Raw genomic sequence first — 15,201 nt, forward strand, 5'->3', positions numbered from 1 at the left:
TAACCCGAAGACCCCTGTTTTGTGAATAACACTGCAGTGAATAGGGAGCACAGCTATCTCTTTGAGATCCTGATTTCATTTTCTTTGGAAATATGTCCAGAAGTGGGATTGCTAGATGATATGGTAGTTTTTATTTTTGCTTTCTTTTGAGGAACCTCCAATATTTTTCATCGTGGCTGAAACAGTTGACATTCCCAGCAACAGTGCTCAAGGATTCCCTTCACATCCTTGTCAATACTCATCTCTTATCTTTTTGATGATATGCAATCTAACAGATGCTAGGTGTTAGCTCATTGTGTTTGATTTGCATTTCCCAGATGATTAGTGATTTTGAACATCTATTTATGTACTTGCTGGACATTTGTATGTCTTCTTTGGAAACATGTTTATTCAGTTTCTCTGCCCATTTTTTAATTAGATGGGTTTTTTTGCTATTAAGTTGTGTGAATTCCTGATATAGTTTGGATATTAAACCCCTTACCAAATACATGATTTACATTTTCTCCCATTCTGTAGGTTGCCATTTCATTTTGTTGATTGTTTCTTTTGCTTTGCAGAAGCTTTTTAGTTGCATTTAACTTTTTAAATTAGATGCAGTCCAATTTATTTATTTTTGTGTTTGTTGTTTGTGTTTTTGGTATCTTATCCAAAAAATCATTGCTAAGATCAGTATCAAAAAGCTTTTCCCTATGATTTCTTCTAGAAGTTTCTTGATTTTTGGTCTTATATGAAAGTCTTAAATCCATTGTAGTTATTTTTTGTGAATAGTGTAGGATAGGATTCCAATTTTATTCTTTAGCATGTGGTTATCCAGTTTTCCTAACACCATTTATTAATGAGACTATCCTCTCCCCTTTAAGTATTTTTGGTTCCCTTGTCAAATATAGCTGGTTGTATATGTAAGGGTTTATTTCTGGCTTCTCAATTCTGTTCCATTTGTGTATGTGTCTGTTTTTATGCCAGTACCGTACTGTTTTGATAATTATAGCTTTATAATACAGTTTGAAATCAGGAAGTACGATGCCTTCAGCTTTGTTCTTTTTCAGGATTGCTTTAACTTTTAAGGATTTTTTATGGTTTCACATAAATGTAGGTCAATTTTCTAGTTCTGTGAAAAATACCATTTGGAATTTTGATAGAGGTTACATTGAATCTATAGATGGCTTTGTCTGGGTAGTATGTACATTTTTATAATACTAATTCTTCCAATCCATGAACATGGGATATCTTCTATTTATTTATGTCTTCAGTTTCTTTTATTGAAGTATTACAGTTTTCAGTGTACAGATCTTTCACATCCATGTTTAAATTTATACCTAAGTATTTTATTGTTTTTAATACTATTGTGAATGACATTTCTTTTTCAGATATTTTGTTGTTAGTGTAGAGAAATGAAACTGATTTTTATATGTTGATTTAAAGAGTAAATATACTATTACAATTACATAGTCTGACATAAAAAACTCATGGGTGGTCCTGGAGTTGGAAAGTTACAAAATAGTGAGGGTAACACTGGTTATAGAAAAAAAGCTGTTCCAGAACCTCAGGATAAAGACTTGATCAAATTCAGGATTTTATCTTAATTTGCCTTCTCTAATAAGCCTAAATGGACCTTACATAAATAGAAGGGATTTTAGAGCTAATTTTTTACCCTCTCATTTCCCATATTTAAGAGATGTCAGTTCTGAAGCCAGTTCATGCCCTCTCTCCCGTGAGTCTGTTTACTTAGTGTCTTCTCTAACACCTAAATAAGTGAATCATGTTTACAGTAGACTGTTAGTTTGACTTTCTCAGCCATATATATTTTCCTCACTAAACATAGTCGTTAGGCCTATCTGAAAATTTTGGAGAAAAGGACAAACACTGAAAGGTTTAGTAACGTCTCTGATACCTTTTCCCTTCCTTTGCTATCCTGGCTATGGGGGTAAGGAGTAGGGCTCTTGTTGGTTTTGTTTGTTCTTTTCGCCTTCTGCATTGATTCTCCTCCTAAAGGACATGAGGGAAGGGGTAGTTGTTTGTTTTCCATTTTCCATTTGCAGCAGTAATGCAAGAGAAATTAAAACAAAATTTTCTATTTCAGTCAAATATGAGATTGCTTTTTATTTATTTTTTATGATTTTATTTATTGATTTGAGAGAGAAATGAATCTTTTTTTCGGATTAAATGTAATAATTACTTTATGCATTTTTACTAATATACATAAAAGCCTATTGTAACAACAAATATCGATATATAAGTAATATAATGAAATTAAGGTAACAAAACTTATGTTTGATTTCAGATTACTTTTTGAGCCTATACAACTGAACATGGTACTAAATCAGAACTTTACAAAGTGTTTTTTTTTGTTGTTGTTGTTGTTTTTTTTAAGATTTTATTTATTTATTATAGAGAAGGGTGGGGGGGAGCAGGAAGCATCAACTCCCATATGTGCCTTGACCAGGCAAGCCCAGGGTTTTGAACCGGCAACCTCAGTATTTCCAGGTTGACGCTTTATCCACTGCGCCATCACAGGTCAGGCACAGTGTTTTTAAACACAGTAACCCAGGTGAAAACAAACATGCCATTTTTTTAATTACTATAATTATTTTATTCTGTTTATTAAATAAATTGTATATAGCAAAAAAAAAAACCACACACACCAAAACTAGTGGTGAGTCTATTGTTTTGAGTAAGTATATATTAACTGGTTTTTGATAAGTTATATTCAACATCTCAATTAGAATTATATTCTCCATATTTTTATTACATTTTCTATTTCTGCTTTCAACTTCCAGTGTTTAAAATTCAATAAGATGTTAAGAGATAAGCCAGAAATGTAGACTATTACAGAAGCCTAGGAGATTTGGTTAATCTGACCTAGATGTTCTTTTTATGATTGAGATTTGTATGTGAAAGCAGTTCTCAATTTCAAAATGAAACATAGGAATATCTGTTGTATAAGTCAGCTGTCCTGCCAGTGACAGAGATTAATCAGCCACAAAAAGGAAGAGTTTGCCCTAAAAGTTACGCTATTTAGATCATTGGCATTTGGATCAGCAATAATATTGAAAGTTATAAGTGAGTGTAGCCCTTGCATTTTCGAATGTTCAAAAAGAGGATTATCTATTGTATGCAATTGATGTTGGTTTCATTTTCAGTGTAATGCATGTGAAATTAAATAAATAATGTGAGAAAATCTTTGGGTAGAAATTATGTGAAAATGTAAATATTAATACTTGAGTCTATATTCCCAAAATTAATTTATTCAGCATTTCTCCTATATCCCAAAATGTGGATACTTGTGCAATTAGAATGAGAACATTTCTACAACTTTTACTGTGCCAGTTTTTCTGTCATTCCACCAAAGCTCTGAAATGTTAGTTTCTGCTTCAGTTAGTTTAACATTATATAGTATTATTTTAAGAAATAAAAAATAATGAAGACTTAAAAATAAGAGATTAGATTTGAGAGGTACCTGGTTTAGTCAACAAAACTGAAGGGAGAAAGCAGTAAAGGTACCTCCTCTAGACTAGAGCAGCCAGGGCTAATGAGCATGTAGTTTTCTTATCATAATGCTGTGATTGAAATGTAGTATTTAATGGTGAAGCCCTCTTACAGATGATGAAAATACTATAGTTACAGTGACAAATCCTTGGAATTATATGTGCAGCGGTTTGTCTTTTATTCCAGTATCCAAAATTGTAAAATAATAGCTTTGAAGCCAAAGTTATTGATTAAACCGTAGTAATTTCTAATTGAGGATGTAACATATGTCTCAGTTACTGAAGTAAACTAAGACTGTGAACAATTTTAAGTACTTAGTTCTTTAGACATTTAGTTTTAGATACTAGGCAAGCATGTGTGATAAAAGACATCACTTTACAAAGCATTTTTAAAAAGCCATTGGTTTATTATTGTGACAATTGTTAATAAGTATATAACATTTGTAATTTTTGCTTTCTGAATCTATTGGGGTCTCTGAGTATGTGTGTGTGTATTTAATTTGACATACTTTGGAGTTCATTTAGTTCATTATTTCTTGTGAACTAAAGGAAGCCTAGCCATTTAAATAACTCTAGATTTATACAATCAAAATTGATCTGCAAAGCAGCATTTTGAAATAATCTGAGTCTATACAGGTTAAGTATAGGTTGTATGTTATGCTCTGTTCTAATCCTGAAGGTCTTTGATAACTGTGAGTTTAAGTTATAGGTTTCTTTAATATATATGTTTGAGAAGGAGCAGCGAATCTTTTAAGGGAAAACTATTTGTCTATGAGGGAAAATTAACAATTAGCTAAAGCCTTATCTTGTGTGCTGTATGATTATTTTATTTTACAGACTCCAGGCATTAGAGCTCGACCTGCAAGACTTCAGTGGTTTTGTGATAGATGTATTACAAGTAATCAGGTTTGTGTTTCATTTCTGGTCTCAAGCACCTAAAATTGTGAGTAGCAAATCAGCTACATGAGTAGCAAATTTCCTACATGTCATATGAGCATTTGGGGATTTCAGGAGATAGAGCGTTATTAATGGAAGTAGTGTTATCTTGATTGTTTTCCAAGTAAGCTACAGCTTGCTTCTTGTTGCTGAGGTGCAGTAGTTCCTAAAAATTCTGAACTGGGCCCTGAAGATATTTAGCTTGCTTTATCCTATTTGTTTTGAGCAAGCTAACCTTATTAACTTGGCAATTAAAATATATACTGCTCACAAAAATTAGGGGATATTTCAAAATTAATATGAAGCGATAAGATATCCCCTAATTTCTGCGAGCAGTGTACTACAGTCCTTAGTGACCAAAGGAGTTGCATGATGGGAGCCAGGTGGAATTTCCACTTTGCCTCTCCTACCTCCCCTGCAGTCAGATATCTGTTCACATCCTGCTAGGTAAAAGGCACAGGGGAAGAGGAGTATAATGTTGGGGGTGGAAGAATATTCTATGAATAAATAATAGGATATACTTACTGGCTCCTCTACCCCAAATGCCTTTGAATTCTCTAATAGGCATTTTGTGGAGGGTTCCTCAACTAGATAATTGGTCATGCTGTGTTCTTGACTATAAGGAATTCTTGAACCATGTAATATAAAATTTCTCATCATAACCACTTTAAAGTGTACTGTTTAAGTGGCATTAAGTACATTCACTTCACATCATTGTGCTCAGCTTTTTTATTTTTAAAGGAAGGTTAATTTATCCTTTGGGTAAAGCTAATTTTAATTTCAAAGATTATTCAAGAGATTTTTTTCAACTATAAAATATATTTTTTATACTAGTATTTGTCAATTGCTCGTCTGTAGACCATTGCAAGTCCGCCAGAAATTTTGTGCTGGTTCATGAAAAAGTTAATTACCTTGATGTTATATGAAGATTATAGACACAATGCTTATAGACTATAATCTTCATACAGAGTTAGGTGGCGCCTGTCTGTAGACTGACAATTGAAAACCACTGTTTTATATACTCTAGACCAGGGGTAGTCAACCTTTTTATACCTACTGCCCACTTTTGTATCTCTGTTAGTAGTAAAATTTTCTAACCGCCCACCGGTTCCACAGTAATGGTGATTTATAGGGAAGTAACTTTACTTTATAAAATTTATAAAGCAGAGTTACAGCAAGTTAAAGCATATAATGCTTACCAAGTACTGTATGTAGGATTTTCGCTCAGTTTGGCAGAATAAATCTTTATAAAACAATTTACTATAGTTAAATTTATCTTTTTATTTATATTTTGGTTGCTGTGCTACCGCCCACCATGAAAGCTGGAACGCCCACTAGTGGACGGTAGGGACCAGGTTGACTACCACTGCTCTGGACCCATCTGTTGTTCTTATTTTTAAGGTTGAAACTCTAGAAAAATTAGTGGAGCTGACACAAAAGCTATTTGAATGTGACAGAGACCAGCTGTACTACAATCTACTAAAACTATATAGTAAGTAATCTGACTGTTCCTCGTGTTCTCATTTTGAGGCATTTATTTATTCTGTTGAAGGTTTTAGGCAGACAAGGAGTCTCAGGCTTGAGGAAGCTCCAGGGACTGTCAGACGTGGAATCTACAAGGAGGCTGAAGTAGAGGCCAGATTGAACTTTATCTTAAAATGTTATGTTGTATTGCTAGACATCGCAATCTTCACAAGTTCTGATATTCTTACTATAATGAGAAAGTGAGGAAAATCTTATTCCAGGTGTACAATTTAATAGGACTTTTGAGGATGGACTGTTCTTTTTCTTATTTTATTTAAATTCTCTATATGTCAGTCACTTCTACAACTAGGTTTCCATCTACAGTGTTCATAAGTATAGATCATTTTCCAGAAAATTGCATATTACTGTATAAACTCATTGCTAAACTAAGCATTTTCTTTTAAAAATTTGATCGTATCACCCTGGCTGGGTAGCTCAGTTGGTTGGAGCATCATCCCAATACAAGGTTGTGGGTTAGATCCCTGATCAGGACACATACAAGAATCAGCCAGTAAATGCTATATAAATAAGTGGAACAACAAATTGATTTGTGTCTCTCTCTTACTTTTTTCTCTCTAAAAAATCAATAAATAGCTCTGTCAGTTGGCTCAGCGGTAGAGCATTGGCCCGGCGTGTGGAAGTCCCTGGCTCAATTCCCGGTCAGGGCACACAGGAGAATCACCCATCTGTTCTTCCCCTTCCCCCCTCCTTCTTCTCTATCTCTCTCTTCCCCTTCTACAGCCAAGGCTCCATTGGAGCAAGGTTCCTGGGCATTGGGGACGGCTCTGTGGCCTATTCCTCAGGCACTAGAATGGCTCCGGCCACAATAGAGCAACGCCCCAGATGGACAGAACATCTCTCTCCAGTGGGCATGCCGGGTGGATCCCAGTCAGGCGCATGCGGAGTCTGTCTGACTGCCTCCCAGCTTGTAACTTCAGCAAAATACAAAAAAAAAAATCAATCAATAAAAAATATTTAATTAGAAATAAAATGTGATTATATTATAATACAATTTTGACTCAGTTCTGTATTACAGACATTTCTACATTTATCACCTGTAAATGACTACATTGAGGTAGCATTTAATCCCCTATTTCTAGACATGTGAATAAGTTCTAATTTTTCATATTATAAATTACTGCATTAATCATCCTTGTACCTTAATCTTTGTTTATACCCTTAATCATTTCCTTAGGCTGAATTAGTGTTTGAATTAAAAGTTAAAAGTGATTGACATTTTTGAAACTTTTGGTCTCTATTATCAAACAGTGCTCTGATATATTTATACCAGTTTCTGCATCTGGGAACTTTGCAGGCTCTCTTAGGGTGTTGAGGTAGAGAGGAACAACACTTAGAATAGTCAGTGACCTCTTTTTTTTTTTTTTTTTTTTGCTTCAGAGATACTTGATCTAGATTTATTGTCCTCATTTTCTAATGGGAAATTTTCCTTCCCCAAATGGGGACAGCAATGAATAAGTTGATTTCATTTGTCTTACTGAACTTGTGTTTCTTATCATTGTAAGCTTTATCTTACATCTAGATGGTGTAAATAAAATAAGACTTGGTGTAAAATTTATATTTCAATTGTTGATTGTATTGAAGTATACACTTTTCATACATTCTTGTAGTTATTATTTTACCCTGTATTGTCCATCTTAAAACTTTGGCTTGAATAATGATCAAATTCTGGGTCTCAATAGTGAGATTGTACTAAATATATAGAATTTTAAAAGTCACATTTCAGGTTAATTTGTGGATTATAACCCAGTACTGATTCTTCCTCTTTGCCCTGCATTTTCTCCCTTTTGAAGAACTATTTAATGCTTAAATTCTAATTTTATGCAGATCGCAGAAAAATATTGAATATTTTCAAAATGTGTCCCAGCATTTATAGTAGTCCCCATAGAAGACTGGATAAACTTTCTTTTTTTTTTTTTTAATTTTAATTTTATTTTATTTATTCATTTTTTTTTTTTTTAGAGAGGAGAGAGAGAGGGAGAGAGAGAGAGAGAGAGGCAGAGGAGAGAGAGACAGAGAGAGAGAAGGGGGAGGAGCTGGAAGGATCAACTCCCATATGTGCCTTGACCAGGCAAGCCCAGGGTTTCGAACCGGCGACCTCAGCATTTCCAGGTTGACGCTTTATCCACTGCGCCACCACAGGTCAGGCCTGGATAAACTTTCGTTCAGAAAAACAAAGTCTCTGAAGTTGTTACTGTGCTCCACTGAGGTAGGCACTGCAGATGTGAAGGATGGTCTGCTCTGCAGGAAGTTAGACCTGTAACCAAGACTGACAGCACAGTGAAATAACAGCTGGAAGAATGCTCAGGGGACGTGGTTGTCCAGGGAAGGTGAGAAGTGGCCAGCCTCACCAAATTTTTTTTTTATGCATGTGACCCTTTGCTGTTGATTTTTAAAAAGAAAGAAAAGAATAAACAACTTTTAAGTTCATTTTAAAATTTCCTTTAAGGATAAGCAGCCTCTGAGGTTTACTACTATTTCCTTCTCCTTAATCCCCTCCATCTGTTCTGGTGGACACCTTCCTCCAATTATACTCTCTATTTGAGCCAAGAATCCAAGGGGCTCTGTAATTTGAGGGTGGCCTCAAGTGAGGAATCATTATAGGGAAGTGTACTTGTGTGTGTGTGTGTGTGTGTGACAGACAGAGTGAGGGCCAGATTGGGACAGGCAGGCCAGAAGGGAGAGAGATGAGAAGTATCAATTCTTTGTTGCAGCACCTTATTTGTTCATTGTTTGCTTTCTCATATGTCCCTTGACTGGGGGGCTCCAGCCGAGCCAGTGACCTTGGGCTCAAGCCAGCGACCATGGGGTCATATCTCTGATTCCATGCTCAAGGCAGCGACATCGCGCTCAACCTGGTGAGCCCACACTCAAGCCCATGATTCCAGGCTCAAACTGGCGACCTCAGGGTTTCTCAAACGTGGCTCCTTTGTGTCCCAATCTGACGCTCTGTCCACTGCACCACCACTTGGTCAGGCGGAAGGTGTACTTTTTTCCCCTATCTGTATACTTCCCACCTTCTATAGTGCAATAAATAGATAATGTGGTATGATAACCCTAATTAATTCCCTTTCTGAAGAAAAAGCAAGTTATCTCCTTCTGAAGTCCCTTCTCTCTACTAGCCCGCTGACTTGTATCACTACTTAAATATGTGGAATAATTTTTAAAGCACTATGGACTCAATTTATTTGAAAAGAACAAATGGTATGGATTGATATATGAAATATAGTCCTATTATACTTGAAAAAATTTGTATTTGGATTGTGGATTTCTGAGAAAATAGTATGTTTGACTTACTGAATTGTTGAGTGGTATAATTTTAACCGTCGAAAAGAGTTGACTTAATTATTTTGGGGTACTGTAGAAGAGCAGTTTTGTTTTGTTTATTTTAAAATATTATCTCTCACATACACGGCCACTTAAATGTGTTGTAAATTACAATGTACTTACTGAAACATGCACCAAAAATACCCGTTGCTCAGTGGTTTATGACAGCCAGCCCTCAGGTAACTATAATGTAGATTAAGAAACAAAGTTTTAACAATTTCCATACAGTTAAATACCAGCTTTACTAAAACTGATTGTATTTTCTACTTAAACTATGTAGTGTGGTATTCATGGGTGATTTGTTAGGAGAATGTGTCATAATTCAAACTTTAGTTCTAGCCTTTTCTGTTCTTTTTTTTTTAAATTTCAGTGAGAGAGGAAGGTAGGGAGGAGGAAGAGAGAGAGAAACGGGAACATCCCTCTGTTCCTGTGTGTGCCCTGACTGGGGATTGAACCGACAACCTCTGTGCTTTCGGACAGTGCTCCAACCAACCGAGCTTTCTGGCCAGGGCATATAATACATCATCTGTATGCTGTGTTGTGTGTTCACCACCCCAAGTCAGCTCACCTTCCGTCACTGTCTGTCTTCTCTTTACCCTCTTCCACTTTCCCCCCAACCCCCTTTCCTCCCCACAATCCCCACACTATTGCCTGTAAAAATGAACTCTTGATTATTAAGTTTTTTCTGTATGTGAAGACTAGGTTACCACATAGAAGGAACTGGATTTTTCAACATGAACGAATCTGCCTACTTCCAATAAATTTATGTTCTTCTAATACTTAACTTAGTCTGATGGCATTATCTGTTGAGATAAGAAATTATCAAATACTATTATAGAAATTGTTCAGGTTGACCAAAAAGACAATTCTACCTTCTCAGCTAAATGAAAAAGTTTTATTAGTCACTTTTGAAGAAAATCATACAGTTGCACACTCTCGGTCATTTTATTTTGTTTGTGCCCTGACTGGAGATCAAACCAGCAACCTCTGTGCTTTGTAGTGACGCTCTACCAAATGAGCTGTCTGGCCAGGGCACACGCTCAGTCATTTTAGACCCTCTGTGTACTGCTCCTCATACACATACCCGTCATCTGTCCAAAGACTGAACTGCCCGTCTCTGATTGCAGTTTCAGCAGTGGGCAGTTTCTCAGTTACTTTCAAGGACAAACTGATTTTATCAACATGATATTTAAGGTGTTTGTCAGAGTGCAGGTTTTTTTTGTTTTTTTTTAATAGGTAAGGAATTTTTATGGTTTAAAATTCAAAAGTAAGCAGAAAGAAGTAGTTTTTCCTTTGGCTCACAATCACCTTCCTTTTACTGGAAGCAGTATTTGAAATAATGCTGCCTTCAACATCAAATAAGAAAAAGTCCTAAATATTTTCATGAATTCTACTTAGGATGTTCATTAATTCTCATTTCATCAAATTTTATAGAAATAAATGGTGACTGGCAAAGAGCTGATGCCGTCTGGAACAAAATGCAAGAAGAAAATATTATTCCTCGTGGGAAGACACTAAGACTATTAGCAGAAATCCTGAGAAACAATAACCAGGAGGTTCCATTTGATGTACCTGAGGTAATTTGTTTTAACTGTAAGCATAACAGATTTTGTTGTCAGTATAAGTTTAGGTCATAGACTGGTCCAGTTTTATACTGAAAAGATCACTGTATTTACCACTTTTTGTGTAACTGAATAATTTTGTCTTTAAGTTGTGGTTTGAAGATGAAAAGCAGTCCCTGAATACTTCAGCACCCTCATTTGGAGAAACTGATTTCCAGAAAGACATCTCTAATGCCTGCCGAAGGAAGAGAAGCAAAGGTAACAAAACAAGCATGTATACTGAGGACTTCTTTCTCATAGCAGCTTGGGCTCATAGCCCAAGTTCTAGGGAAGAGATAGAACTTAACTTGTATGTATTAATTCTTTATTTTTTTAATTAACAAAGATATTTTGGGGCAATTGGGAAAATTTAAATATTGACTGAGTAATAGCTAATATTATTGAATTGCTCTCATTTTCATTAGATGTTATAATATTATGATTTATAGAAAAATGTCCTTAAATTTGGGCATTTGTAATAAAGTATTGAGAGGTGAAAAATATCTAGATTTCTAGAATTTATTTTAAAATACTTGAGCCATACATAACAAAAATAAAGCAAATATGGAAAAATGTTAACTATTAGAGGCAGGTGACAGGTGTATGGAGGTGTTCATTACACTATTTAGATTTTTCTGTACATTTAAAGTGTTTCATAGTAAAAACTAAAAGACATATATTTTTTTAAATTACGCTTTGAAAATAACATTATCATGAGTGTTTATTGGCAAATAAATTTATTGTATATATTTTTTGCTTTTATTTGAAAGCAAAAATGATTAGGGCATTAACCTTAACCCTAATCATTGTGTGTTGAAATAATTAAGCAATACAGTAGTCTCCCTTTATCCATGGGGAGTATGTCCCAATACTCCCAGTGGATGCCTGAAACCGCAGTAGCACCAAACCCTGTATGTACTGTTTTTTCCTATACGTACATACCTATGATAAAGTTTAATTTATAAATTAGGCACAGTAGGAGATTAACAACAATTGAACATAAACTAGGATAATTATAACAATATACTGGCATAAAAGTTATGTGCCAGTGTTAAGTAAAATAAGGGGAACTTGAACATCAACACGGCAAAAACAAGACACAGTTGATCTGATAAGTGCAATGTTTGTTACAAATGTAGGGCTACATCTCTCCTAGTTTTAATACAGTTTACACTTATCTAATTGGTTTCATCCTGTTAATTCTTTCAGAGCTTTTAGTCACTATTGTGTATATCTCAGATATGAATGCTTAGCAAAATATGAATACTTTGTACTTTGAAAAGTGAATGCTTGTATTAGCACTTCATCAAATTTCTGATAGTTTAGTATACTTGAAGGGATAGTGTGACTTTCATACCAAAACAAACCTGTGATGAGTGAGTTTGGGGCATTACAATGATAGTTGTTGTTTTAACTACCAAAAAATAATAAATACAGCCAAACTACAATTTTTAGAAAACAACTAGTAAGATTTTCTAGATTACTTTATTGATCTCAAATCTTCAAATTCTATTTATTATTTATTTTCATTTAGCACACTTAGTGAACTGTTATATATGCTTATTGGGGAGTAGATAGTAATTGTATTATATCTTAGCTTCTTAGTTAAAATACAAATACTAATTTCGTACCTTTTCTCTCTTGTTTTCTGTGAATTTAGCATGAAAGGTTAACTAAGTTTTTGCTATTGCCATTTTAGTTTAATTGAGGGGCTAATGCAAACTCCCCTAATTATAAATACAGGCATGGTTTCTACTTGTTCAGGAACCTCTAAAGTAGCTCACAGTGTTCTTCGAGCATTAATATCATGTTCATTCCTTGCTGTGTTCTGCATTTCCTTACATTGATCTTTATATCCATAGCAGGTTGTACATGATAGTTCAGTTTTGCCCAGTCTTTACTATGATTTGCTTATACACATCAGAGAGTGGATTGTAGTTTCTGCTGGATGTTTATAGCCAGGCAGTTTTATTTCAGAAAAGTAAGTGACTGAAAAGTGTAGTTACTTCTCTTTTGGTAACATCTTTTCATTCACTGACAGTTATTGTGAACAAGTGAAATAAAACTGTTAATCAGTCAAACAAATGTTGCTTAGTTTACTTGTTAGGTATCTGTATATTTGAAAATTGTATGTTTTTTGTGTAAGTCCTGTCGTAGCCAAATAATTTGATCTCCTAATTTTAGAATTATAGGCTATATTCTCTTTAATACTATTGTGTGGAAATGTTAACCATTGTAACCACCCACTTATAGATTAAAGATTGCTTGAAAATGAATCTTTTGCTCCCCTCAATCTAAATTATACCTCTGGTTTCTTTGGACTTGAAGACACATTTTGCAATTTATTTTGAAACTGCTATCTTTTGACAAATTCAGAAGAACTATTTCTCGTTTTTATTGGCATGAAAATAATTTATTGACTTTTAAAAGCAAATATGAAGAATAACTTTAAAAAGAGGCCCTTTCAGGTACCATCCACTTGGATTAAGTAGTAGTTTCCACAGCTCACTTTATATTTTAAAGATTAGAAGAGTGACAGCACCTGCCCGCTTGGGCAGTGTTTGTGTCTCTGTAGAGTGTTCTGGGGGTGAGCTTTAAAAGAAACAGAAATATGTGGGTTTAGGGCTTGTTTTAGGGGTTTTTCCTTTCTCTTTGCCATTTCAGAATGATGTCATCTCGTTTTTAAATTTTCTTTGTAGATGCATATAATATCTTCCTGAAAGCACAAAAGCAGAATGTTGTGTTTAACAGTGAAACTTACAGCAATGTTATACATTTACTGTTGACAAAGGATAGCTTTACAGAAGCAATGCAAGTGAAAGATTTGTAAGTATTAGTTCATTTATAAAACCTCTCATTTAAAAAAGAATATCATCTGTTATTAAGGATTTTTTCTAATGATGTGTTTTAGTAGTACTTGTTTATCTTCAACTAATCACAAATTATATGAAATGGTTTTCTAATTTTATGTATTTTTTTAAACCTATATAATACATAACATTTACTGTCCTTGCACAGTGCAATACCTTTTATTTATCTTATGAAACCATGTCACTCATTTAAGGTTCCTGTATACAGAAAAGTAATTTTTAGTGTGTGTATGACAGAGAGAGAGAGACAGAGAGAGGGACAGATAGACAGGCAGGAAGGGGGAGAGATGAGAAGCATCGATTCTCCATTGTGGCTTCTTAGTTGTTCATTGGTTGCTTTCTCATGTGTGCCTTGACCAGGGGAATACAGCAGAGAGAGTGACCGCTTGCTCAAGCCAGCGACCTTGGGCTCCAACCAGCGACCATGGGGTCATGTCTATGATCCCATTCTCAAGCCAGCGACTCTGAGCTCAAGGGCGAACCCACGCTCAAGCTGGATGAACCCATGCTTAAGCTAGATGAGCCCATGCTCAAGCTGGAGACCTCTGGGTCTCAAACTTGGGTTCTCTGCATCCCAGTTTGACGCTCTATCCACTGTGCCACCACCTGGTCAGGCCAGAAAAGTAATTTTTATTATACTTGCTCAATAGCTAGATCCAGGTACTTTTTGTGGTGGGAGCAGCCTGATACAATGAAGAAAGACACCACGGGCTTTGAATTTAGGGGTTTGTATCTTACTTGAACACTCTATGACTTGAGAAAATTACCTCCCATATCTGAGCAGCAATTTTTCTTCTATATGATGAGTGGATGATAATATTTACATTAAAGATTTCTTCTACATACTGAAAGAGTTAGAGGGAAGTAGAGAAAATATAGGTACTCAATATATTTTAAATGGTCCCTGCTCTTGGGTGTTTTGTGTTTGATTTATATATTTTTTTTAGTCAGGCTGGTAGTGGTGGTAGCGGTTTTCTCTTTCTGGCTATTTCACTAGAGTAAATACTTTATTAATCAGAATGAGAATAAAGTTTTTATACCTGATGTGTCAGTTAACTGACTCTATTATCCCCAGTGAGTTATCTGGGAAAGTTGAGTTACTAATCGGAAAGGGCCCTAGAAAGGAATGTAGATCAAGGTCTCTGCTCTGGAGTATAGACCTGTTCTGTTGATAAGACAGGAGCTTTACTTTCCATGGCAAAGGTCAGTCTTTTCCTAGTATATTGTGAGTTCTAAAATAATCTTTCTTGTCTAATATTTGGCCTTTAAGTTTTTTCCCCTAAATTTTATTTTGAAAACGTTCAAATCTACAGAAAAGTTGCAAGATTCCTAAAACCTACAAACACTTTATTTCACCAAATGTTAACATTGTGCTACAATTGCCTCACTTCACTTTCTCATACACACACTTGAGCCTTCCATTTTTTTGTCTCAGCACTT

At 35.0% G+C, this 15,201-nt stretch overlaps 1 protein-coding gene across 1 annotated transcript in view; it reads left to right on the forward strand.

Moving 5' to 3' along the window:
* LRPPRC (leucine rich pentatricopeptide repeat containing) overlaps positions 1-15,201 on the forward strand; it is a 97,772-nt gene that overhangs the window by 63,503 nt on the left and 19,068 nt on the right. Inside the window, exons 26-30 of the mRNA XM_066378371.1 lie at positions 4,323-4,391; positions 5,823-5,913; positions 10,725-10,867; positions 11,002-11,110; positions 13,591-13,717. Coding sequence (XP_066234468.1) covers positions 4,323-4,391; positions 5,823-5,913; positions 10,725-10,867; positions 11,002-11,110; positions 13,591-13,717 — 539 coding nt within the window. The remainder of the gene's footprint in view (positions 1-4,322; positions 4,392-5,822; positions 5,914-10,724; positions 10,868-11,001; positions 11,111-13,590; positions 13,718-15,201) is intronic.

The sequence above is a fragment of the Saccopteryx leptura genome, chromosome 3 (genome assembly GCF_036850995.1).
Source record: "Saccopteryx leptura isolate mSacLep1 chromosome 3, mSacLep1_pri_phased_curated, whole genome shotgun sequence".
In the NCBI taxonomy this organism is placed as follows: domain Eukaryota; kingdom Metazoa; phylum Chordata; class Mammalia; order Chiroptera; family Emballonuridae; genus Saccopteryx; species Saccopteryx leptura.